The sequence below is a fragment of the Patella vulgata genome, chromosome 3 (genome assembly GCF_932274485.2).
Source record: "Patella vulgata chromosome 3, xgPatVulg1.2, whole genome shotgun sequence".
Lineage (NCBI taxonomy): Eukaryota > Metazoa > Mollusca > Gastropoda > Patellidae > Patella > Patella vulgata.
The window spans coordinates 45,103,434-45,130,754 of NC_065881.2; the positions used below are offsets into that span (position 1 = coordinate 45,103,434).

The 27,321-nt window shown below is 33.2% G+C and overlaps 1 protein-coding gene across 2 annotated transcripts; it reads right to left on the minus strand.

The window, feature by feature from the left end:
• Positions 1 to 108: 108 nt before the first annotated feature.
• Positions 109 to 25,778, minus strand: LOC126814589 (diacylglycerol O-acyltransferase 1). Of its 2 annotated transcripts, none has more exons than XM_050539843.2 (16): positions 25,591 to 25,778; positions 21,056 to 21,143; positions 20,477 to 20,517; positions 18,512 to 18,597; positions 17,731 to 17,783; positions 12,557 to 12,659; positions 11,367 to 11,516; positions 10,782 to 10,859; positions 10,432 to 10,535; positions 9,840 to 9,878; positions 9,136 to 9,222; positions 5,000 to 5,112; positions 3,010 to 3,075; positions 2,651 to 2,738; positions 2,299 to 2,361; positions 109 to 1,787 (listed from the first exon to the last, which is right to left on the minus strand). In XM_050539843.2, exons 1-16 carry the CDS (start codon positions 25,695 to 25,697, stop codon positions 1,614 to 1,616), a joined length of 1,440 nt encoding a protein of 479 aa, XP_050395800.1. In that variant the 5' UTR covers positions 25,698 to 25,778; the 3' UTR covers positions 109 to 1,613. The 2 variants fall into 2 exon arrangements, with proteins under 2 accessions (XP_050395800.1, XP_050395799.1); XM_050539842.2 differs by lacking the exon at positions 25,591 to 25,778 and adding an exon at positions 24,192 to 25,328.
• Between the last annotated feature and the right edge of the window lie 1,543 nt (positions 25,779 to 27,321).

The following is a 27,321-nucleotide window of genomic DNA, read 5'->3' on the forward strand; positions in this document are numbered from 1 at the left end:
ACTTCAGAGGGCCAAATTAGCATGGCACGGGGTTACGATCGGTACATTTGAAATATGGTCTGCCAACATCAAAGGATGAGGTCACATCTGTATTTTAAGAGAACATAATTAATTGCAAAATAAAAACACAATATTTTATTATAAAATTTCAAAATGAAACATGATGTAACAAGTTTGTACTCTTATTCACAAAAATACCAGCATAATTCTATACATGTACTATTTTATTACATATATATATTTCTCAAATATAATTACACAATACAACCATCATCTTCTTTATACTGTCCATTCCATAATTAGACATGACTGACAAGTCAGTTACTTTTGTTTAAAAGACAGATTTTTATTTAACAACAAATGAACAATATAAAACACAATTAGTAAACTTTAAAAACAAAATAGGTCATAAAAAATAACACTTTTCTTTCAATATTTTGGTTATCATATACTATTAAATATGCATTATGTAAGAGCTAAATCTTCCCATTGCATGTCTTTTTTCTGGCTTCCAATGTGATATAAATTATTATAATAGATATTTATTCACATGACAAGCTCATGCTCAATTCTCTTAATCATTAGATGGCTGAGATTAGAGATATTAAGTGGATTAGACTTGTTTATTATCACAGTAATCAAGAATATATACGCTATTTCTCGTCAATTTTCAAACATTCATAACTTCATTCATAATATAGTAATTTGACTGAACTTTTCAATACATTCATCTTTGATTATCTATTATAGCAAGAATGACCAACTCTTTATCTAAATCTTACATAATGCATCTTTAATATGGACGCATGACAATAAAAATGTAATGTGCTAGAGGAAAATATTTTGAGCAATGTTGTTTTCTTTCTACAAGGCCAACTTGTTTCGACATGGATGGTGTTTATGCATATACCTGAATTGTACAAACACTCCATACCCTCAACATAAGAGTATCAGTGAAATTCAATATGTAAAACTTCGTATAATGCAGATAATATTCAGTGTTCTGACTGCAAATGACACAATTAATGGCAATAACAAGCTGACTCATCACATAAATGCTTCTACATTTAGCTTGCATATGTACAAAGCTGAATATATAAAATACATGTGACTAGTATATTATTTATTTCTTTATGTTTGTAATTGTTAGCCAGCATCTGTAAAGATATTGGCAGATTTGGGTTAAAGATTAATCCAAAACTTGTTTTGGATATATAGTAAACTAAATTCAGTTGAACTACATTTTCTTACTTATTCTATTTGAACACTTCCTTAAAAATCACACAAAACATACTACATTTCTGTACAAAACAGAAATCTATTTAATATGTTTATTCCTTATTTGGACAAATTTTAAGGCATTCAATTTTACTTGGACCCTCTCCTCTCAATATGAATATCACTCCTGATTTATGATATGTGTCTAATTTACTTCCTAAATCAAGAAAAAATATACATAATCAAATATTTATCCTAAAATAGTCAATAATATTATTCTATTTCTTTAAAGTTGAATCTTTTTTTTTTTTTTTTTTTTCTCGGGTTACATATAACATGTTTTCTTTTATTATATAGCCATATTTACAGTAATGTACAGTGTACTTTGGTTGTTTTTATGCAAATGTCATGGTTTGATTATGGAGGGTTCCCATGTTAATAATATAATAGTCATGTACATAAGCTAATATAGCAATAGGTTGACCCATTATTAAAGACAACCACATAATAACATTGCCCCAGGTTCCTTGTAGAAATTTATACTTGGATGTCAACAAGGCTAAAGGCACCTGTAATATAAAATAATTGAATTCTTTATCTATTTTAAGTCAGTAACTATATGAATTGTAATTTATTATTTATTGCCAAGTAGAGAGACCAGTATTACTGCCAACCCAAGCATCATTACACAAAATGGATACAACAAGCCAACAGTGAGGCAGGGAACAATTAGACCAGGTGGTAAATAGTGTTTATGAATTTACCATAAAACATCTATTTTTGAAATGAGCATTCCAAAATAGACCAAATTCACCTTAAAAGTTATTTTGCCACAAAATATCAACCAATGACATATTGCCTATAAATCTCTGCTTACCATAAGCAGAAAGTGCTTATCATCGAACTCAGTCAAGGCATTCACCTAATGAAGACCTGCACCAGATTTGAACATTCTATGCATTGTGTGTCAGACTGAGAGACAAACAAACTAATTTTAATAGTACACAACTTTCCTCAACGAGTAGGGGAACAAAAAAAAAAGATCACAAAATGGCAATGTAGCATAATTGTTGGCCTTACCTGTCCAATCATAGCAGAGAATGCCCAAATTTTAAACATTCTCAGAGGTATGGATAACAAATACTGAAACAAAAAGAAAACAGTGTTTCATTCTCTATAGGTAATAAATCATCTCATTATTTACATTAACCCTATGACCACCAAGTCCCTGAAAATTTTATAGACTCTACACTGGATTCCTGAGAACAAGAATCCAACATCTGGATGGAAACAAGTGAAGGTCGCACCAAGAAATCTGGTTGCACGTGTTCAAATAAAATGCAAACCAATTAAATAAATATTCATTGCTCAACATCTGCTAACTTGTTGATAATATTTAAATGGTCAACTATATAAATTACAAAATTATTACCTCATGAAAGAAGGCCGACAAGAAAAAAACTCCAATGGATGCATTAACTTTTGAGAATCCAGCTCGCATCATTGGCTTATACAAATGTCTGGAAAAAAAAGAAACAAGCTGATAATGAGTTGTCTCCCCTTAGACCACAAGATTTATTATAATTTCCACATTCATTTATTTTTAACATTTGATCAATTCTCCGATATCAATAGTGATCTGTCTTAATTAGAACACCTTCACAATGAATGGCATTTTCCTATTATATGAATTTTAAATTGACCTATAACAAAAATAATAACATAATAGTCAAACATAAATTCGCATAAAAATTGAAACGTTTTTCTTAAACACTGAAATGTTTTTCTTACCGCAACGCCCATCTATGAACAGGAACATTCCAGTCTTGCCAGAATCTTGAAACAGTCTCGGCATTCCTGAAGTAAATTACAAATGAAATGAATTACAAATGGGCTAATAAATTACAAATGATTTCTTAACTGAAACAAATATTTCTATATATTTAATGTATTTCAATTTGTGCATGGTGTTGTTTTAAATGAAATAAAAACTGCACTAATTTACAAATACCCTTTTTTCTCTCAGATTTGTTGTCATTTATGTAATTTTATGTAAAAAAAAATCAATTTAACCAAAAGAAAAAAAAATGTATTTTTATGATTAATAAAAGATCCATCTTATTTCATAACCAGCAGTTGCCAGGCAGGATACGCCCACAGATGGATAGAGAACAAGCTAAAAACAAAAACGATTTTTGGAACAATCAGGGGCCATAATCCAGAAAGTTATGGTCTGAAATGTGCAAATATCAAATGGGACTCAGATTTTTGGAATATAAAGATCTATTTTAAGTTTTATCAAAATCGGATAAAAATTGTGAGCTCTAGAGGGTCCATAGTCATTTTGTCAGTCAGTTTCATTTTGATTTTCCCTCAATTCCAATTCAACCTTCATTATGTTGGAATGGTGTTAAATCTAAACAGTTTTTAAAATCAAAAAAAAATTGTGATCTCTGGAGAATCCACAATTTGAATCTAAAAATATTTGCTCTGGCCAACTCAGTTTTCCATTATGATTTAATATTAGTTTTAACAATGCTGTTAAATTCCTGAACGTTATATTTTAAGTCTTCGGTCTCTCGCAGAGGCGGAGTCCTTGGCGAGTTAGACTGTAATACAATGTGATCTCTGGAGAATCCACAAGCTAAACATGCAATTTTTCGTGCAATCGGGGGCCATAATCCAGGAAGTTACATTCAGATATGTGAGATTATCAAAAGGAACCAAGGTCTTTATGATAAAAACATATATTTAAAGTTTCATCCAAATCGGATAAAAAGTTGTGACCTCTGGAGAATCCACAAGCTAAAAATGCAATTTTTCGTACAATCGGGGGCCATAATCAAGGAAGTTACATTCAGATATGTGCGATTATCAAAAGGAACCAAGGTCATTATGATAAAAACATATATTTAAAGTTTCATCCAAATCGGGTAAAAACTGTGGCCTCTATATGGCCCACAACCTTGATATACCATATTTTTACACTATTTGCTTACAAAAGGCAGCCATTATGTCTGTCAGTTTTTTCTGATTTTCACGAAATTCAAACTCAACCAGCAATAGTGTATAACTGTGATATATTCACACATTTTTTTTTAAATGGGATAAAAATTGTGACCTCTATAGGGACCACAAGCTCAAAGCACGATTTTTCGTACAATCAAGGGCCATAATTCAGGAAGTTACGATCCGATATGTGCAAATATCGAAAGAACCAAGACCTTTGGGTTATAAACATGCATTTCAAGTTTCATCAAAATCTATCAAAATTGTGACCTCTAGGAGGTCCGTAATCTTGATATACCATATTTTACACTAAATGAGTTCAAGGGGCGGCCATTTTGTCCAGCAGCTTTGGTCCGATTTTCTCGAAATTCGAACTCAAAGATCATTAGGGATAAAAACGCAATTTTTATACAATCCGGGGCAATAATTCAGGAAGTTACGAATATCGAAAGGAATCAAGATCTTTGGGTTATAAACATGCATTTCAAGTTTCATCAAAATCCGATCAAAATTGTGACCTCTAGAGTGTCCACAAGCTAAAAACATGATTTCTCATACAATCAGGGTCCATAATCCATAAAGTTATGGTCCAATACATGCCAATATCGAAAGGAACCAAGATCTTTCGGAGATAGACCTATATTTCAAGTTTCGTCAAAATCAGATAAAAATTGTGGCCTGTAGACTGTTCACAAACAAATTGTGGATGGACGGACGGGGGCGACGACAATATACGTCCACATGAAATGTGGGCGTATAAAAAGCTACTTACCACCAATCTCTATAGAATACACGATCACCAAATCGAAGTACTTCTGCTATCACATTTAATGTTGAATGAAAGAACCAGTAGAAAAATAATAACCATATAAAATGATTGGGTATCTGTAGGTTAAATAAAATATAACAAATATATCATGGGTGAATATCAATATTAATTAATTGCACATTTATTTTTCTCAAAAGTATCAAGCAATCCAAATGATTATCAACTATACACTAAGTTACATCACTCTCTATCAGATAGAATCAAAGTTATCTTGTCCCAAAGCATCGAGCAATGAAATTGCTTAGCTCTGTTTAGCTTTAGCTCCAAATGTTAATCATTGAACTCAGTCAAGACATTCAAATTGCTTATCGTTCCTTAGCCTAAGCAGAAAACTCTCATCATCAAACTTAGTCACGGTAATGATATAATGAATCTATACTCGGAGTTTCATCACTCACACTTAATTAAAACCAAAGTTATTGGCCCCCAGAGCATCAACCAATCAGACTGCTTATCTCTGCTTACCCTAAGCAGAAAATTCTCATCTTCTAACTCCAAACTCCACCAAGGCATTTAATAATAAACACCAACACCAAGTGTGAACATTCTAGCTCAATTAGAACGTGATTTATTGTGTTCCAAAGTCTCAACCAATCAAATTGCTTATCGCTCTGCTTACCCTGAGCAGAAAATGCTCATCTTCGAACTCCATCAAGGCATTTGCCTAATAAACACCTACACCAAGTTTGAATGTTCTAGCTCAATTAGGAGGGTTATTGTTTGTAAAGTCTCGGCCAATTGAATTGCTTATCGCTCTACTTACCCAGAACAGAAAATGCTCATTATCGAACTTAGTCAAGGTTATGATGTAATAAAACTATACACCAAGTTTCATCACTCTCACTTAATTTGAACTAAAGTTATCGTGTCCCAAAGCATCAACCAATCAAATTGCTTATCTCTGCTTACCCTAATGCTCATCTTCGAACTCCATCAAGGCATTGACCTAATAAACACCTACACCAAGTTTGAACATTCTAACTCAATTAGAAAGAGAGTTATTGTGTCCTAAAATGTGTGACGGCCAGACAGACAGACCGACGGACGAACCCATTTGAATAGACCCCTGCTTTCCTCGAAAGGCGAGGGACAAATAATTATTTCATATTTTGCAAATTCAATAAAAAATTTTCTCTGATGTATATCCTAATTTTTAGAAGCACAGGCAACAACTGGGTTAAAGAGATGGATAGAGAACAAGCTAACAACAAAAACAATTTTTTGTACAATCAGGGGCCATAATCCAGAAAGTTATGTTCTAAAATGCGCAAATATCAAAAGGGACTGAGATTTTTGGAATATAAAGATATGTTTTAAGTTTCATCAAAATCGGATATCTAGAGATGGATAGAGAACAAGCTAAAAACAAAAACAATTTTTTGTACATTCTGGGGCCATAATCCAGAAAGTTATGGTCTAAAATGTGCAAATATGAAAAGGGACTGAGACTTTTGGAATATAAAGATATGTTTTCAGTTTCATCAAAATCAGATATCTAGAGGGTTCATAACCTGTGTATTACAAAACTTATACACAATTTGCATACAAAGAGCGGCTATTTTGTCGGGCAGTTTCATTTGGATTTTCCAGAAATTTGAATTCAATCTTCATTATGGTGGAATGGTGATATATCTAAACGGTTTTTATATCAGAAAAAAAATTGTGACCTCTAGAGAATCAATCAGGGGCCATAATCCAGGAAGTTACGTTCGGATATGTGTGAGTATCAAAAGGAACCAAGATCTTTATGATAAAAACATATATTTAAAGTTTCATTCAAATCGGATAAAAACTGTGGCCTCTAGAGGGTACACAACCTTGATATACAGGGTGACACAAAAAAAACATTCATCAATAAAAATCGAATAACTTCCAAAATTTTATTTAGATTAACACAAAAGTTCAGCTACAATTTAACCAAAAGAAAAAAAAATGTATTTTGATGATTAATAAAGGATAAATTCCATCTTATTTCATAACCAGCAGTTGCCAGGCAGGATACGCCCACAGATGGATAGAGAACAAGCTAAAAACAAACAGGATTTTTTGCACAATCAGGGGCAATAATCCAGAAAGTTATGGTCTGAAATGCGCAAATATCAAAAGGGACTGAGATCTTTGGGATATAAAGATATGTTTTAAGTTTCATCAGAATCGGATAAAAATTGTGACCTCTAGAGGGTCCACAACCTTCGTATTGTATACTTTTACACAATTTGCTTACAAAGAGCGGCCATTTTGTCGGGCAGTTACATTTCGATTTTCCAGAAATTCGAATTCAACCTTCATTATGTTAGAATGGTGAAATATTTAAAGGAAATATCAAAAAGAACCAAGATCTTATTGTGTAATCCTGATAAATTCACATGTTTTTTTAAATCGGATAAAAATTGTGACCTCTACATGGACGACAAGCTAAAAACGTGATTTTTTGTTCAATCAAGGGCCATAATTCAGGAAGTTACGAACCGATACGCGCGAATATCGAAAGGAACCAAGATCTTTGGGTTATAAAAATGTATTTCACCTCATCAAAAGCAGATCAAAATTGTGACCTCTAGAGGGGCCACAACCTTAATATACCAGATGCTATGCACTATTTGCGTACCTTACGGTGTAACGGTGATATATTAAAATGTTTTTTTAAATCGGATAATAATTGTGACCTCTAGAGGGACCTCAAGCCAAAAACGCGATTTTTCGGACAATCAGAGGCCATAATTCAGGAAGTTACTATCGGATATGTGCGAATATTGAAAGGAACCGAGGTTTATGGGTTATAAACTTGCATTTCAAGTTTCATCAAAATTGGATCAAAATTGTGGCCTCTAGAGGGTCCATAACTTTGATATACCAGATGTTGAAAGGAACCAAGGTTTATGGGTTATAAACTTGCATTTCAAGTTTCATCAAAATCGGATCAAAATTGTGGCCTCTAGAGGGTCCATTACTTTGATATACCAGATGTTTACACTATTTGCGTACGAGGGGCGGCCATTTTGTCTGGCGGTTTTAGTCCGATTTTCATGAAATTCAAACTCAGACAAAATTACTGTGTAATGGTGATATATTCGAGGTTTTTTTAAATCGGATAATAATTGTGACCTCTAGAGGAACCACAAGCTATTTTTCGTACAATCAGGGGCCAGAATTCAGGAAGTTATGATTCGATATGTACGAAAATCGAAAGGAACCAAGATATTTGGGTTATAAACATGCATTTGAAGTTTTATCAAAATCAGATGAAAATTGTGACCTCAAGAGGGTCCACAACTCTGATACACAATATTTTGACAATATTTGCGAACGAGGGGCAGCCATTTTGTCCGTCAGTTTCGGTCCGATTTTTACGAAATTCGAACTCAACCATCCTTAGGGTGTAACGGTGATATATTCACACGTGTTTTTAAAACTGGATAAAAATTGTGACCTCTATAGGGTCCACAAGCTAAAAACGCGATTTTTCGTACAATCAGGGGCCATAATTCAGGAAGTTATGGTCCAATATGCGCAAATATTGAAAGGAACAGAGATCTGTGGGTTATAAACATACATTTCAAGTTTGAACCAAATCGGATAAAAATTGTGACCTCTACAGTGTTCACAAGCTAAAAACGTGATTTTTCGTACAATCAGGGGCCATAATCCATGAAGTTACAGTCCGATACATGCCAATATCGAAAGGAAATAATATATTAGGGTGATCAACATATATTTCAAGTTTCATTGAAAACGGATAAAAATAGTGACCTGTAGAGTGTTCACAATCAATTGTGGACAGACGGACGGACGGACAGGGGTGACGACAATATACATCCACATGAAAATGTGGGCGTTTAAAAATCATGAATTTTTTAAGTTATATCTTTTTTTCTACATGTATTTGCAGAAGTTTACAACAGCTTAAGTGCTGTGCCTTGAAATAATTCAACAAGCTTATTATATGCAGTTGGCTTTTGTCATATAGCAGACTGTAATAGGGAACTGATGTGAAAACTTTTTGAGCTGATAAGGTGTTCATATAATTAAAGTAAAGCTGATCTGCCTGAGTAGACCATAACTTAAGGAAATATACTTACAGATAATTTCAAGAGTCTTTCAGCTACTCTGTATAAAGCCATATCAGCTAATGGTTTCATGGCATTATTGACAGTTGGTATAATCCACTGAAATGTATGTTAAAACTGGATTGAAGGGGGCTGAGTAACATTTTGATAACTTAACCCTTAACCAGTTGACGTCATTTTGACGTCATGACGTCAAGTGGTCAGGCTAAATAAAGGCTGACGTAAATATTTTGTATGCCTATTTCAATAGACTACTGCCGAATAATTATAAGTGATAGACTCTTGAAGGGGATAAGTTGATCCATAATTTGAAAATTATTCTAAATCCTTTTCATCAGAAATATAGTCTTCAGAATCGGTGTCATCGATATAATCCGGATCGGAATAATTCATAAGTATTTCAACCACTTCGCACATCTTTTACATTCCCAACATCGTTAAATTACGTTTTTCGTCAAAACATTTTGAACAAGACAAGTTCCTGTCTGACATGCATGCGTGGCCATATCAATTAAATACGAAACGAAATACTCAAATGCGGCTTATAAAAAAGGTTCTTGCTTTGGTCGACTGTGACCACTTAGCTGTATAACGTTGTGGTGACTATAGTCGACAATGACCGGTTAAGGGTTAAAGTGGCATATGTATCAATTGCCTTTGATCTGATTCCTCCATTGATTTACATATAGATGGATGTAACAAAGTTTGTATCTTACCTGTTGTATGAGAGCCATTATAAGTTGAGACAAAAACAACTGTAAAAAATTCAAAACACCTTAGTACAACTATACAGATGAAAATTTATTCTTTGAAAAACATATACTTTTGTTAACATTTTCAATTAGTTCAATTATAAATTGCCAGTGACTAACAATACCTCCTTTATGAAAGTATCAGATGGTCTAAAAAAAAATAACTGAAACTATATGTATATCCAACCACACATTGATTTGAATAGAATAGAACGAGGTTTAATGTCTCTTCAACGCAATACCTGTGTCATTTTTTTGACAAACATTATATAGGGAATTTTTATCTCTATGTTTATGTGTGCTATGAGTATGAAATGTAAGAGAATTTTCCCCTATTTTCAACTGTCATGGGTTCTTTTACGTGCATGTCAATGCTTACACAGGTACAACTCAGTTTTTAAATAACTAAGACGCACTTTCCTTGTAAATCCCATAGATGCCACTATTGGCAAGTTAAGGCTGAGCATGAAAAACCCTGAAGGATATTCTTTACTTGCACTGGGATTCAAAGCAAAGTTTATAAGAATAATTATTTATGATAGATAAATTACTATACCATTTCAACAATCCGTTTGACGAGAAACCTCTTTCTAATTCTAGCAGATCTGGGAAAATTGAGTTCATAAACCAATGTAGGTGCAATTATAAAATAATAAAGATCTGAAATATTAAAAAATAGAACGATAATTATAATACAGTAATAAAATACAAGGCACATATAATTTAAATAAAATCTACTGTGCCATAAGGAACACGTTAATAATTCATTTAAGATGATCCAAACACCCTGTTAGAATATCATGACTGTCTAACACAATGCATTTTAGTGTGGTTTTCTAAACCATGGATTGATTTTTGATAAATATTGTATTCAATGTACATTTAGTTAATATAAAATAGACATACCTTTAAAATTGATATTATCTGGATATTTAACCAGAAAATCATTCATTTCATCATTAGAGACTTTCGTCTTTTGATCACCTAAATAAATTACACATATCTATAATAAAGCATGTTTTTTAATGGAATATTGTCATAATGTCCTAAAGAAGTTTCAGAAAAATAAAATTTTATCAGAATTTTGAAAACTATTTACAACAATAACATGGATATAGGACTGGATATATATGAAATTGGGTTTAGAAATAATCGTTTAACAAAATCCCTCTCCTCTGCTCCAATGGGGCTAATGAACACAGGTATTCGCATGCAGTGTGCTATATGTGAAATTTTGCATGGACAGCAATTGAATTCCAACTGTCAAGGGTTCCTTTATATGCACATGTACACAGGACCTCATTTTTTCCATACCATCTGAAAGACTACATGCCATTCCTTGCCAGGCCCATTGTCCTGCACCTCTAAATCGGGATGAACTTTCTTTGCCAACACCAGGATCGAACATGCGACCTCAAGGTTAAAAAGCCAGTGCCTTACTCACTGAGCCACCACAACTCGCCAAACAATATAGGTAAATTAATTTCCTACCATTTTCTGAGACACTAACAGTCTTCCTCCTTCTAAAATCTTTCTTGGCATCATTTTTAAGATTATCACGACACCATTTGTTAACACAGGCATATGAGATTAATTTTAATGAAACTACTGTTACAAATGACAGTAAAACTGATGAAAATACTGAAGAGAAAAAACAAAAATATACTTAATAATTAACAGATAGTCGGAAATGAGACTTAACATCCATTAAGCACAACCAGGTCATTATGGGGCATACATTTGGACCTTTATTGCATTAATTCATGTGTTTAATGAGATCGGAACTTGAAGAACCCTGGGCAAATCAAAGAGAAGCAGGTAACAATACTCCTTATGGCTACATACATTTTCTCACTATTGACACCACAATTGTCAATACCAACAGAAAGTAATTAATTATATCTACTGGTATACACAGAGTTTGTGTATTCTCTCAATACTGACTACAGCCAGGTTAAGAATGATCTTTATTGCCTTTTTAATGTATTAAATATATAAGTGATTTTAAAGGGTTACTGCCTGATATTACAGCTGCTTGCATTATGAACCATAAATGTCCAAATAATAGTAAGTACTGTGAACTGTCAATGTCCAAATAATAGTACTGTGAGCTGTCAATGCCCAAATAATAGTACTGTGAGCTGTCAGTGTCCAAATAACAGTATGGTATGTCAGAACTCAAAATGATGCATGTAAGGCCCAGTGCCTGGATAATTGAAGTAATTTTTCAAATTCTTTCATATCTAATGCATAACTGCCTTGAGGATGGTCAACATGGCACATGTAAATGTATCTGATTATTCAGACTATCTGTATTTTCAATCACTGATAGTGTAATTGATGTTAAGGTGGCAATAATTCCTTTGTCAATAGCTTTTGAAAGACCAGGGCCGAGAGGTAATGTTTTGAAAACAAAGTTACAGAACATGGAGGTATACAGTTATGTTATTTTTCCTTGTACAGAAGAGGCTGAAATACAATGTACATAAAGGTCACAGCTATTACTGTAATCAATAACAATTCAAATTTCAATGTAAAACAATCAGAAAATTGTTTTAGGGTTAGGTGACATTATATTGTAACCATGCTGTTGTTTTGACATAGACATTTCAACTCAATATATTAAAAAAACAAAACCTTTTTGATGGAGATTTATATTTCATGTAAATGTAATAACTTACTAGGGTTAGGATGTAAAATGTAGATAATTGTAGCAGGTAAAGATAATAATGTAGCTACATTCAAAGCCTGAAGTATTGCTCCTAATCTCTCTGATAAGTATCTCTGTAATGTATAACATTATATCCATATCCATATTAAGAAAATCTTAAAACAAAAAAAGTCAGGCTAGCAGAATAACCTATTATCTTTTACTATTTCTATATTCAAGCACATGTGTAACACCGCTGGATGGACACAGTGCAATGTAATATAAAAGTACAACACAGTAGAAAAAACATTAGAAATAATGCAAGATAAATATCTGACCATTTCAAATTGTAAAGGCTAGGAATTATTTTACAAACTTATCTTATGTAATTTTGATATTCAATTTTCATACCCATATAATGGGAATACAATTGTACTTTTTTATATAAATTTGTTTAATTTATGCAAAGCAGACCTTTAAATTATTTAAGTTTATAATATCATTTACATCAGATATTCTGACAATATAGCGTGGTTATCCAATTTATACGAGTTTACTGAGATATTAGTCAGATAATCCTAATATAATATCCTTAAATGACATTTAGAAGTAGAGGTATAATATTCATAATAACACAACTTTATGGATGTACTACTTCTTAGTTTATTACATGCATCTTTATCTTTAAAGGTATCTTTATCAAGCAATGAGTATTGAAGAGTATTGAAATGTTACATGTAATAAACTAAGAAGTAGTAAATCCATAAAGTTGTGTTATTATGAAAAATCCTAATATAGATAAAAAAAATATATTTATTTTAAAACTTATATTATGTGATTATGATATTCAATTTTCATACCCATATAATGGGAATAGAACTATACTTTTTTTTCTAAATTTAATCCATGCAAAACAGATCTTTAAATTATTTAAGTTTATAATATTATTTACACCAGATATTCTGACAATATAGTGTGGGTTATTGAATTTATACAAGTTTACTGAGATATTAGTCAGATAATCCTAATATAGATAAAAAATTGTATATTTAAGACTTTTTATCTGATCTTTTTATCTGAAGTGTTTTGTTTTGTCTATCATAAAGATCATTTGAATAAAAGTTAAACTACCATAAAGAAATATGCCCCACTTGTGAAGAACCATCATATGATTAAGATTATCAGTGCTTATTATTCACAAGTACCTGTCTGTAACATTATCTTACAGACAGTCTCTGATAAAATTTTAATGGGAAAATATTAATTTATCAAGCACGTATCATGCCATCTTGACATGATCAACGACAAAGAATGTTTGAACAAGTAATCGTGCACAAAAAATTGCTGAATGATATTTTATCAAAATTATTAATATCTGCTCTGAATATCTAATCTCCTACGAGTCTTTTTTGATATTAAAGATATCAACACAAGTCGATAGTGTAAAAAAGAACCAGGCTTTGCCGAGTGGAAGATTGTATTTATCACCCAACCCTTTCTTACACGCACAAATAAATAAATAAATATAAATCTTTGGGTATAAATCAAATTCATGCAAAGCGATATCTCCTAGGAGATATCGCAGTAGATTATGAAAGTTATCACACAAGCAATATCTACTGTAGAATGTGCTATTGGGTGATAAATGTTTGTAAATCAGAACCACACAGAGAAAAATAAATCAAGTTATAAGTTTATTTAGATTTGAACTCTTTTATCTTAAAATGTGTTATCACCACAGCCATTAACAAATCAGCAATAAATAACCAAAACCTAGGATTGCCATGCAAGATACGCCCACAATTTGCAAGAGATGGATAGAGAACAAGCTAAAAAAAAACCGTGATTTTTTGTCCAATCAGGACATCTTTGGGTTATAAACATACATTTCAAGTTTCATCAAAATCAGATAAAAATTGTGACCTCTTAGAGTGTCCACAAGCTAAAAAGGTGATTTTTCGTACAATCAGGCGCCATAACCCATGAAGTTACGAACCAATAGATGCCAATATCTAAAGGACCCAAGATCTTTTGGAGATAACCCTATATTTCAAATTTCATCGAAATCGGATAAAAATGGTCAAAATCAGATAAAAGATTGTGACCTGTAGGGTGTCCACAAACAAATTGTGGACGGACCAACGTCTGGACAGACAGGGGTGACGACAATGTACGTCCATATCAAAATATGGGCGTATACAAGCTACCTTAGAAACAAGGGTGTTTTTGAACTAAGAGAGTGCAGGGTTCACACATAATAAAATTAAAACCAGCTGAAATGCTCTAACTGCCATGGTCAGAGGTTATAGTTTATTATGCACACATACTACTTGAAACAGTAAATTTCTCAAAAATGAAATATGTATGCCATAAGATGACTTTTTCAGATGGGCAAGAAAACCAGCACAAAGCTTTGGTTTTTAAACCAGTTTATTAGTCCCACCTTTGCTTTCAGATGACAAAGTTATGCCAGAGTAACTTAAAGATGCATTATGTAAGATTTAGATAAAGAGCTGCACGTTCTTGCTATAATAGTTCAAAAGTAGACATTGAAATTATTTAAAATTTTACTCAAACTATTTTGTCCAAGCCCCGGTTTCACAAAGCATTCCCAGACTTTGATCCAGAAACACAAACTCATTTCGATACAAGGGCCACATGAACTAAAATATTACATCAAGTGGGTCGGAGATCTACAAAAATATCAAGATAAAGCTAAACGTCCTTGAACTTTACTTAATTCTAAAAACAAAGCCAAACGTCCTTGACACAGGTAATTTTTTAGACTGGTTTCCAAATTGCCAAGACATAATATTGAACACAACATTCTCTTGTATTACATACATGATATCATGACATACAGTACAAAAGTATAGGTAATCTTAACTATGTTTATATAGAACACTAATCAGGCACTTTTGCAGTAATAGTGGCCTTCAGATTTGTTTTCAAAATCAAGTGAAAGGTGAAGGTTATAATTTAGTCTCAGTTTATACTTAATAGCCTATGATAACTGACCTATCATCATATATTATAATGGAAACAATCATTCTTCTATTTTATGAATCCTTCCTTGACATAGTTATGTAAGTGGTAGGCCTACGTGATTTGCTGACACAACTACTTCTGAGATCTACTTACGCTTATCTGTGCCAGATCAACACTTTGTAGGACCCTGGGCTACAAGTACTTTGAGGCCACCAGAAAGACAGTTATGTGTTTTGAATCTATGAAGTTTTTACCCACCGGCCATCACTAATAAACAGTAGAATGTTTACCTTTATAATGCTACATTTACTAAAAATAGATATACACGTACCGTGTATCAAGTTAACTTTTTTTAAATAAATAACTTAGAATACTTATACGCAACTGAAATAATTTAATCTTATTCTCATGAGGCTTTCCATCTGTTGTAGGCCCAGGGCCCTTATTCACGAAAACTTAAACTAAGATACAATCGAAATTTTAAGAAATACTGCAATTCGATTGGCTGACCAATATGCAAATTGGATATATGCAAATTGATTTTACTGGTCAGCCAATCGAATTGCAGTATTTCTTAAAATTTTGATTGTATCTTAGTTTAAGTTTTCGTGAATAAGGGCACTGGCCTACAGCCTCTAAAGCAAATGTCTTGATCTGGGCCCAAAGCAATTCTGGGCATGAACATAAACACTGTGTATAAATATAAAGGTACTTGAAAGATAACTTTATATTGAGCATCCACAAGTTTTTCAAAGTGTTTTTTTTTTTATAAACTCTGGAAGCAATTATTGGAAATTGTTGAAAATCAAAAGGCTACCTTGCCTGAAAATATTTTTGTGTGAACAAATTTCATGTCAATCGGATGACAAGGTTGGACTCTGGGTTTTTAAAGTGATCAAGGGCCAGAACTCTGGCAGTAATTATCGGAAAATGTTGAAAATCAATAGGATTCTTGATCTGAACTTAAACAAGTCAATTGTGTTACGATAGGTTTGCCCTTATTGAGTCCATGAACTGGTATGTGAAGATACGTTTCGATACGATCAACACGATTGCCACGACTGACCTCAATAGATAAGACCTGATAGGATCACCACGATTACACCAAGATTAAAACTACCATTTCAATCCTTGCCCGAATCCTGATAGTGGGGACCTAGCATTACAAATCAATAGCAGGCCTACAATATCGTAAGTCTCCAGAGCGTCTACAAGTTGTTGTTTTTTAATTGATAAAGGGCATTAACTCTAACAGTAACAGATGGAAATTGTTAAAATCTCGATAGGCGTCTTTTATGTGTCAAATATAATATGAAATGAAATGGGGTTTATTTCCCAACTGTTCTGCTTCGATAGGGCTAATGAAGATGGGCATATACCATACAGTGTGCTATGAACTACATTTTGCCCTACAACCTATTCTTATCAAATTCCAACTGTCAAGGGATCTTTTACATGTCAATTTGTACATGGGACCTCGGTTTTTCGTCCCATTCAAATGACTAGACAGCTGTCATTGTCATTCCCTCTGTGCTGCACCAATGACAAGGGGAAATCATGCCGGAACTTTCTCGACCAACACCAGGATGGAACCCGAGACATTTGAGCTAGTGTCCTACTGACTGAGTCACCGCAGCTCAGTCTCATAAATATGTGTATAAATCAGTGTTACATTTACTGAATGAACAGGTAAGCCTCTATGGACCACACTAATGTAAGCCCTAAATAACATGGAAAAGAGACATAATAGATATTGTTGACCATGTCGAAGTACACGTCTATTGATTAAATAATCAAATGTCAAGAAAGTCTAACAGAGATAACACAACTGATAACATTCTTCATTGACAATAACTACCGACAGATCTAACCGAATCATAAAATATGATGATTATTCAGCTATTTTACAATCTTTTACTTCATGTACTCTTACAAGGATGTTATTATGCACTGGATTCATGATTAAGATTGGCAATTTCTAAAGGTGAAGGCCACAAATACAATTTATGAATGTACACATTACTATGCACTAGATTCAAAGGCCACAAAATATAAATTGTCCAATAAAATGATAACGGTTTAATTTCTGTTCAACACAATACCTGGGTCAATTTGAGATAATTTTGATAAAAACATTTCCATGGAAACAAAATGAATTTAATTTTGACACAAGAGATAAACAAACATTAGTGGGAGAAAGTTGACTTTAAAACCTACCTTGATGTAAAGATGCTCCAGAGATAATGAGAACAAAATGAAGATATTGATAGCTACAATAGAAGAATGACAATATAGATATTAATTTTAAAACTAGAAAATAACTTCATATTCTGGTAGAGTACGGTAAATTTTTGAAATTAAAGTGATTAATTAAATTGATGAGACTTGCAGGAGGGTGACATAAATGTGTATTGAAATTAATGTCACCCTCTACAATCTACTCTTTTCTTAGGAGAAAGTCAATTGCAACTGACTTCTGGTGGGTTTAATTAAGAAGTAACTATGTCACTGTTATGTTATCAACAACATTGATTATTCTATTGTCTAATTAATCAATGTTGATTATTCTATAACTTTAAGGTTCTTATGGTTGACTATACCATTGATGCAAGTAAGTAACAGAAATTAATGTCACTGCTAATAAATGGCATTCAGCACAATCTATTTCTTGCTCACATTAGTTTTTTATTACAGTACCTTAGTTGACCAACTAAGCCCATGTATGCTTCTGAATGCCATACAATATAAATTGGAGCTTTATTTGGTTCTTTCTGCTAAAAGCAGACAATGATGGTAGATAAGTAATGAGGGTAACAGAAACATAAATAATAGTCAGGGGTATTTTTGCAAATTGCAATTTTTGAAGTAATTCTTTAATAGTAATGGACTGCTTATTTGCTTGACTTTTAGTATGAAATGACAAAGGTTTCTCCAAATGCATAAACATTTTGGATTTTAATTAATGATTGAATGACAAATTAGATCAGAATACACTTACAGAGAAACAGTAGAACATTAGGCCAACTATATGGTTGTTTTAGAAACAGATGTAACCAGTCAATCGGGTTAGCTAATATGCCATATCTGATAAAAAAGATTCAAATCATTTATTATATAAAAAGTTTATTATTCATTCTGTCATTTATTTATCCAATGACAGTTAGGCTAGGTGTTTATTTTGACAGAATACTGACACAGGATTGAATCCATAGAATGGTTTATACAGATATCTAGGAAAAAAAAACCAATACAAATGAAACAAGTTATAATTGTTTGTAGACATGGTATGTTTCATGTCTAGTTTGCATATAAAGAGCTGGCAGTTCTCACTACTATAGTTAATGGAATGTAATAGATAATGTAAATGGAATAAGCTGAAAATTTCCGTCAAACTACCCCACTCTGAACTGAGATATTAGCTATTGAATTTTAGTCCTAGCCTAGATCATTATTACTAAAGTCGGTACGATATAGAGCATAGTCTCGATTGTCCATTTTTGCATGTAATCATCAATGAGGGTTGAGCAGCAGATCAGATTCAAATCCAGTGAAAATCCAACAAATAAGATGAAATCGAGAGTTGATTAAGGTCTTTTCATGTTAAACAGACAATATGCAAGAGCTAAATCTGCCTATTGCAGGTCTTTCTTTAGGCCTGAAATGTTATCTAAATTATTAATTAGACATTGATAAACTTATCCAAACCATAATCAACTCTTGATGTCATCGCTAGCCTGTGATATTTACTGGATTTGAATCCGATTTGCTGCTCAACGCTCATTGATGATTTAATCAAAAAATGGATAATCGAGACTTTTTTTTATCGTACCGACTTTAGTATTGATATTCGAGTCTAGGCCTAAAATTCAAAAGCTAATATCTCGGTTCAGAGTGTATCAATTTGACTCAAATTTTCAGCATATTCCATTTACATTATCTAGTTTTTAACTAGTGAGGAATGCCAGCTTTTTATCTGATCTCCCATACTGCACCTTTAATAAATGTCTAATTAATAGCTAATATATTTCAGACCCAAAGAAAGACCAGGGCCCGATTCCTAGAAAATTCTTAAAGTAAGCAAAAAGTCATGCTTCACTTTTTCTTACGCAAGAAACTTTATAAAATACTGTCTCTTGAAAATTCTTAAGACCATTCTTACGTAAGCACAAGTCAGGAATGAGTCAAAGCACATTGCGACTGTTAAACTGAGACTACAATGCTCTCTAACGTCATAAAAACAACTTTAGTATGCAAGTTACGTCATAAATTCATCGGTTGCACAGAGTTATAAATAGATCAATGACATTAACTTCCCGGCAAATGATTCGATTTAGATGCATTTGAGATGTCCCCTATACACATATAAAATGTGCCACAAGCTAAAAAAACCGCAAGCACATGCAAACAGACAGAATAATTGTGAGAGCGCCTGATCTTAAAGTAGCCTGTGTTTGTGTTGTTTACTAATTTGTAAATAAATAAAATGGTTTCAGGGTAGGAGCGAAATTTTCTAACTATAGCATTCTTCTCGAGAATATGTTTCCAACAGATTTTCTCTGTTATTTAATTGTCTCTTTGGTATCAAAAGATGTAGGAAATGCCGTCAAATATCTCTACGGTCAGTCATCTTTGAAAAAAAAACAGATTTAAGGTTGGTAAGCAAGCTGTATACCTTGCTCGGGACTTGTGCTTAGATTGACAATGTTTAAGAACAAAGTTGTGCAATAGGCAGATTTAGCTCTTGCATAATGTATGTTTAATTTGTTGCATGTGACATTTGAGTAGTGACCAGATTCTCCTATCTTGTTATATTTTCTATTAAAAAAAACAATTCAAATACAAAAGAGAAGTAAATATAATTTTTCATAATAAATGTCATTTTATCTTTACTATCAGAACAAGATTAAAATTCTCTATGTTTTAAACCTTCTGATGGGACTTAGTGAACACAGAAATAACTTACTTGATGATATTTTCCAAAACTAAACGGCTATTGGACACCACCTAAAATATAAACCATACAATTTATACTGTGTTACACAAATAGTGTGTGAAGTTGATTGAGTTATGCCCCCTTTTTCAAAATATACATAATACTTGTAACATCCTCATATCCTATACTATATACTATATTAATTCACTCAATATAGTTGCACTTTGAACATGCATTATAAAGCTATAAAGCACACTATTCTGACATCTCAAAAAACTATATCAGGACTGTGTGGAGGCGAAGGGGTTGGGGGGATAAAGAGAGAAAGACTATACAATAATACTTATTAGATATGGAAATTCAAACTAGAAGAGGCTTTAAGTTATAGGATACATTGTTTGTATTTTGGTGAAAAATTTATGTAACTGCCATTTTAATTCCTCTATCCAAATTCTAAAGATATTATTAAATAATGTTGTTGGTATTTCTTGTATACATTTAGTTTCTTTTGATATCAGTATAGTATATTCAATACATTATAGAGTTACATGCACTCTTAACTTGGATGGTGAAAATAGTTCACAGGTATGAGACATAAGAAAAACTTACTAATAATATCAAACACAGATTTAATAAACCTCTGTAATTTGTAAAACCACTTGAAGTACTGAAGAAGGAATCTGCATGTCTATGTACACTGAAAAACATAATACCGGTATAAACATTTTTTAATTAATCACTTTACAAGCAAGACCTATTGCATGAACTTTATGAATATTTTTATGATAACCACAAAATTTCTCATAAAAAAAAAGAAATGGTTGCTTTTGTTTACTTTGAATATTTTTTTTTAACCAAAACAACCTGTTCTTTGAATGTGCAGCACAATTTAACATAATTGGATGGCTGTGATCGGAGTGATTACAGAATCTGTCTAACAATAGGATTGGAATCACAGAATGAGGTTTAATACCTCATGAACACAAAACTTTAGTCATTATGAACCAAACATTTGGAAATGTTTATTCTATAATTTCTATGGTAACGTGTACAATGTGTTGCAGGATAATTTTGTCCAAACAAACAGCAGCATTTCCACCTACTTGGTTTTTTTTTAACTGTCAAGGAGTCATTAATTTACCATGCCAATTTGTAAATGGGTGTCCCATCTGAACAACTAGACACACGGTCACACACCTTCCTTTCAGCCTATGTATGTGCTATGCAATATAATAATGTCAGTGTTGGACAGATTCTAAAGTCTAGCTTAAAACAGGCATAATGTAAGAACTAAATCTGCCCATTGCAGATCTTTCTTTGGGCCTTAAATGTTATATAAATTATTAATTAGACATTTATTAACATAACAAGATCATAATCAACTGTTATAGTAAACTAGTATCCTACAGTAAAGTCCATGGTAATAAATATTGAGATTCACATAGGTATTAATAAATTTATATTATATTTCCCAGTTTTCTGGTTTTGTGAGAAGATGAAAATAATGCATATTCTCAAAGCCAAATGTTCCTGATCTTATTGTACAGTAGCCAATCACATTTTTTGAGCTGTATGGCCTATCACTCATGCTAGCCAGCTGGAAAGGTTAGCATACAAATATACCATTCAATACCAGCTTCATCTAAATAGGTCAAGCTGGAGGAAATAGGTCAAGGGAAAATCCCTCTTAAGGTGCATACTGCTTTCATGATTCTGCTGTATGCCCATACACATATTAACAATGAATATTACTGTTAAAATTAGCATGTACATGTATATCACTTGTGAAGTAAGCCTTTAGTATAGCCTAAGAAGTAAACATACATGTATATAACTTGACACATATCAAAACAGCTGGAATCGGGTATTGTCAATGGTTAGTAGCAATTTTGAAATCACGAAAAAAGGTAGCAGAAATGATAATGAGCTGTAGTGGGAGCAAAGCTCCTAAAATTTATTGGGGGACCATTCTATAACTGGACTGGGGACACAAGCTCCCTATCCCAATGTCTACGGAATGGGAATATCTAAAAGAAAAAATCCTCAAAATCAAATTATGGCTGTTCCTGTTACACCTTATCTACACATTATGATATATTATATATATTTTGTACACAGTAAAATATATCATCAAAAGGTCATTGATCTGTCAGGTCAATAAGTCAAATTCAGTACCATTAGTAGAATTATAGGTGAATGACCACTGAACACAGAAAGCATGGCCTGTACATGTTTGATCAGCATGTGTCTTTTAACATGCTGGCAATAGCTGATAAAAAAATATATAGAGGATATTTGTCGTTTTAGAGTGAATAACATATTTTATTTCACCGAGAAGCAAGAAAACTTATATTTTCACGAATGCGTAGCATGAGTGAAAATATAAACGTTTTCTTGCTTAGAGATGAAATAAAATATGTTATTCACGACAAAACGACAAATGTTCTATTTATTTTATGATTTTACAATCATTTTAGGTAAAAACAACATGAACTACTGCTAGCCAGTGGAATAACACTTTTATTTCACTGATAAAACGCGGTATTCCACTACTGATCATAAAATAAATATATATATATCATAAATTCTATTTACATGTATTAATGAAATAAAGGTAACACTTGATATTACATTATTAGATTAGTAGCCTAATTCTGACTTGATATGACTTATATAAACAACTTAAATATAATGCTTATTAAATGTCCACTACAAGCTTGATTTCATAAAAAAACATATTCGCCTCGAACTTGGAAGTTGAAAATTGACTAAAATACATTTATAGTACTAACTGCCACATTATGTGCATGTGGCTATGGAAATAATGAAACAGTGGAACTGATGAAATGTTTAATACTTTGATACCTCCATGTACAAAATTAGCAACTGATGATGAAAGTGATATAACAAAGAAAATTGAAAGAAAAGTGGAATGAAAAGGTGGAAAAAATAAAAAAATTAACTGTGATTAACAGAATAAAATGAAATGGGGTTTAACGTCCAACTGTTCTGCTCCGACTGGGCTAATGAAGTTGGGCATATGCCATACAGTGTGCTATGCGGCCTACTCTTATATTGAATTCCAACTGACAAGGGATCTTTTACGTGCATGCCTATGTGTACACAGAACCTCATTTTTTTGCCCCATCCAAACAACTATACGTTGACCCTTGCCAGGCCATCTATCGTGCACCACTGACAAAAGGGAACCATGCCAGAAAATCCCAATGAACTTTCTCAGCCAACACATGGATCGAAAACGGAACCTCCAGGATAGTGAGTCAACGTTTTATTCACTTAACCACCCTGGCTCCCTGTCATTAACAAATGGACAACACTAAAAAGTTAACGTTGATAAATTAAAGTTGAAGTTTCTTAATGTCACCAATTTCTTTGTTTCATTATTCCGTTTGTGTATTTTCAAACTATAGACCTTAGTACTATTAACCATATTCTAAGCTGTCTCTCAATCTTGTCATTAGTCCATGTCCAAAAATGATGTCTTATATTATCTTCAATGCCATGACATTAGGGAGAGTATTCAGATGTGATAGAATTTAAGAAAATAGCTAAGATCAAAGTGACTCTTTGTTTTTTTAGATCAAGACAGCATTAGGAAAATAACAGTCTTTCGTAAATCAAAAGCTTTAAAAAAGATACACCGTTTTATCTGAAAAAAAATAAAAAATTTTGAACTGTAGAATACCAGAATAATATTTTTAAAATAAAAAAGATGAAATGATACCTATAAGGATCTTTTTCCTTTCCCTGCATCATATATTCAGGCGCATAGATCCATTCTGGTAAATTACGTCTAAAGAAACCTTTCTCCGTCACTGTTTCCTGAATGACAGTAGTCTTTACAAGGTTATTTGTGTCACTCTCTTTCACAATACTTTCTTTGATAATGACGGCGCCAACAGATAAATTCAAAGAATCTGATGCCACAGTTCGGTTGTCCTCACTACCAACTTTTGTTTTACTGTTTTGTCTTGATTTTCTTTGACGCAAACTTTCTGACTTTCCGGTATTGACACTTGAAGTATACCCATTGCCTACTGCTGCCATGTTTAGATCTATTATGAATCACTAGTGACTTTGTATAAACTTTAAAGCATTATATTAATTAAAAGAGTTAAACTTTATATCTTCACACTTAATTCAAATTAAAAACTTTATCAATATTAAAACTAAAACTCGTCTAACTGTTCAGGCAATGAAAATACTGACAGTGAAAATACTGACAGTGAACATACTACAGTAGGCTACTACTACTAATGGCTGCAATGTATCTTATTTATATTCTGAATTATTGATGTCCTGGATTGGCTGAATATTTTGTGTTGTCACTTAATACATATTCACAGTGCAAAGTCTTGTCGTCGGTCTGTGCAGGACACTATTTATAGTTCTTTGATAATCACACTGTAAAAGTATAAATATAACTATTTCTGGTCTTCAATATTTCCTTATCACTATGTGTACTTCTTGCAGTAGAAAACTGCAAAATTCTGGTTATTATTACGTCACCCGTGTTCTTGCCATTTACATGTAGGCCTATCCATAAACAAATCAATCATAAACAGGTCTATTAGTATTACTGTCTAATGATTTTGACATCATCTTGTTCTTGGTCGTTGATACTTCTACTCGAACAATAAATAACTGTAAATATATTTGTCACCCCTCTGTTCAAAAGCAACATTTACAGTAGGGTCAGCTTTCTTCAGTCTTGTAATAATAGGGCCGGTTCGTGGACGTAAACAATAGTCATTGGGATTAGGCGCTGTGTTTCACGTTTTTTTTAAAAACAAGAAACCGTGCCACCACTGTGTTATGGTTGACCTCTTCTTTGGCATTTGGATCTATTAATAGACACAAACCACGTGCCCAAGACGTGAAGCCCACGTCTTTTACACTCTCGTTTACTCGCTTCCCCAGACGTAATATTCGCCATGTCGGGGAAATCCCTCTGATCTGGTCACGTTCGGAGGCACGCTATAAATACATACGCACTACGTGACTGCGCGTTGAATTGCGTTTGTAGGATTCCCTCGTTAGAAGATAACTGAAAATCAAGTCGATCGAGAATAATACATTGAAAACTTTACTTTACTTTTATATTTCAACTGTGCTATACTCACGGATCGTCCGAACGCCATAACATTTCTTTTCTCTCTTCTCCTTTTCTTTCTTCGACTTTATACATACTTTTTGTACGCCGAAGCCTTGGGTTAGTAGTAGAAGCCATCTCGATTTGATACTAACTAAATCGACCTTTGGATTATCGTCCGAAAGGGACAACCGATCGACCTTCGAGTACAGTTTAATCATAATATTAATACCTGCGTAATTACCAGTTATTTCCCCTGCATCGCAAAAAAGGTGCTCCCATGATCGAATTATCGTCGCAAACAATCACGATTTTAATTACGATTATATATAGGCCTATATATAAAATCATGGGAGGTCAGATCAATTATTATTAATTATTAGTATCGAATAACTTATTTCTTGTTGAAATCCTCTATAACTATCAGGGATTTATAATATTGTCTTCGAACAGATTACTGAAAACTTATTGGTTAGAAGAATCAAAGCGCCCGGGTACGCTCTATGACCCCCCCCACACACACACACACACACACACACACACACGACACGACCCCCAATTGTTTTTCGGGGGGGGGGGGGGGGGGTCTGAATATACTTGGACCCCCCCCCCCCAAAAAAAATAAAAAAATTGCATAGTAAGCCCTAGCTCCTATTTATTTACAACAATTATTAGGATTAGTTAAGATTCTATCTGTATAAAACAATGTACAAATTAAAACACAAACACTTATGTTTACTTTTTGAAATCCATTTATAATACACAAAATGTACAAAATACTTCAAATATCTATACAACTGTCGTGTAAATGTCAATGTGTATATAGTATTGTAGTTATAAACAAGGTGGTTGTCAAATATGCATCCTCATAAACTAAAGTTATGTGATCAAGTTTTGTTTCATTTGGACCCTCCTCATAAAAATTCCCCATCTAAACTTTCTTTTTGTCGTGTTATTCATAACTCAAGCGTAACATTCAATATGTAAAGTCATGAAAAAAATATGAATACGGCACCCCCTGACTTAAACATGATAAACATTGTATTGGTGTGATGTTTTAGTTTAACCCCGTAAAATATGCCAAAACAGTGTTTAAAGAAGACTGAAACTTTAAAAATAAATTATGGGGGTGCCCCCCCCCCCCCCAGCGAGAGGGTGACCCTCCCACGCTCTCCCTATCGCGCTCCCTTCACATTGAAGACAGTAATGATAGAGATGCCCAGAAATTGCTTGACCTGATTTACCTTATGGGACTAACACAGCATATTAAATTTGCAACTCATCAAAAAGGCCATAATATGGAGGTCTTGATAACACGTGCCCCCGATCAAAGCCCTATTGGCATGTCTGTGGATAATACGCTACCATCTGACCACAACCTTATCAAGTTTTCCATGGACCTGACAGCCCCAACGCACAAACGGATGACCAGAACGTCCAGAAACATAAAGGCCTTTAACTGTGAAAATCTGACCCACTACTTCATAGAAAATCCCCCCCCCCCACCATTCATGGACAAAGATGCCAACGAACAAGCCAGTGTGTAGTGACATCAGCTTAGAAAGACGATCGATACTTTGGCGTCTGCAAGTCAGGAAACGTTTATAGACAGACCTCGTGCTCCATGGCATGAAGACCACCACCGCCATAAGCATCGAGAACTCCGCAATTTCGAACGCGAATGGAAAAGATCAAAATGCTAGATAACGCCCACACAATGTATCACCTCAATCCAATATTGGAAGCAAATAACAGCAAGAAG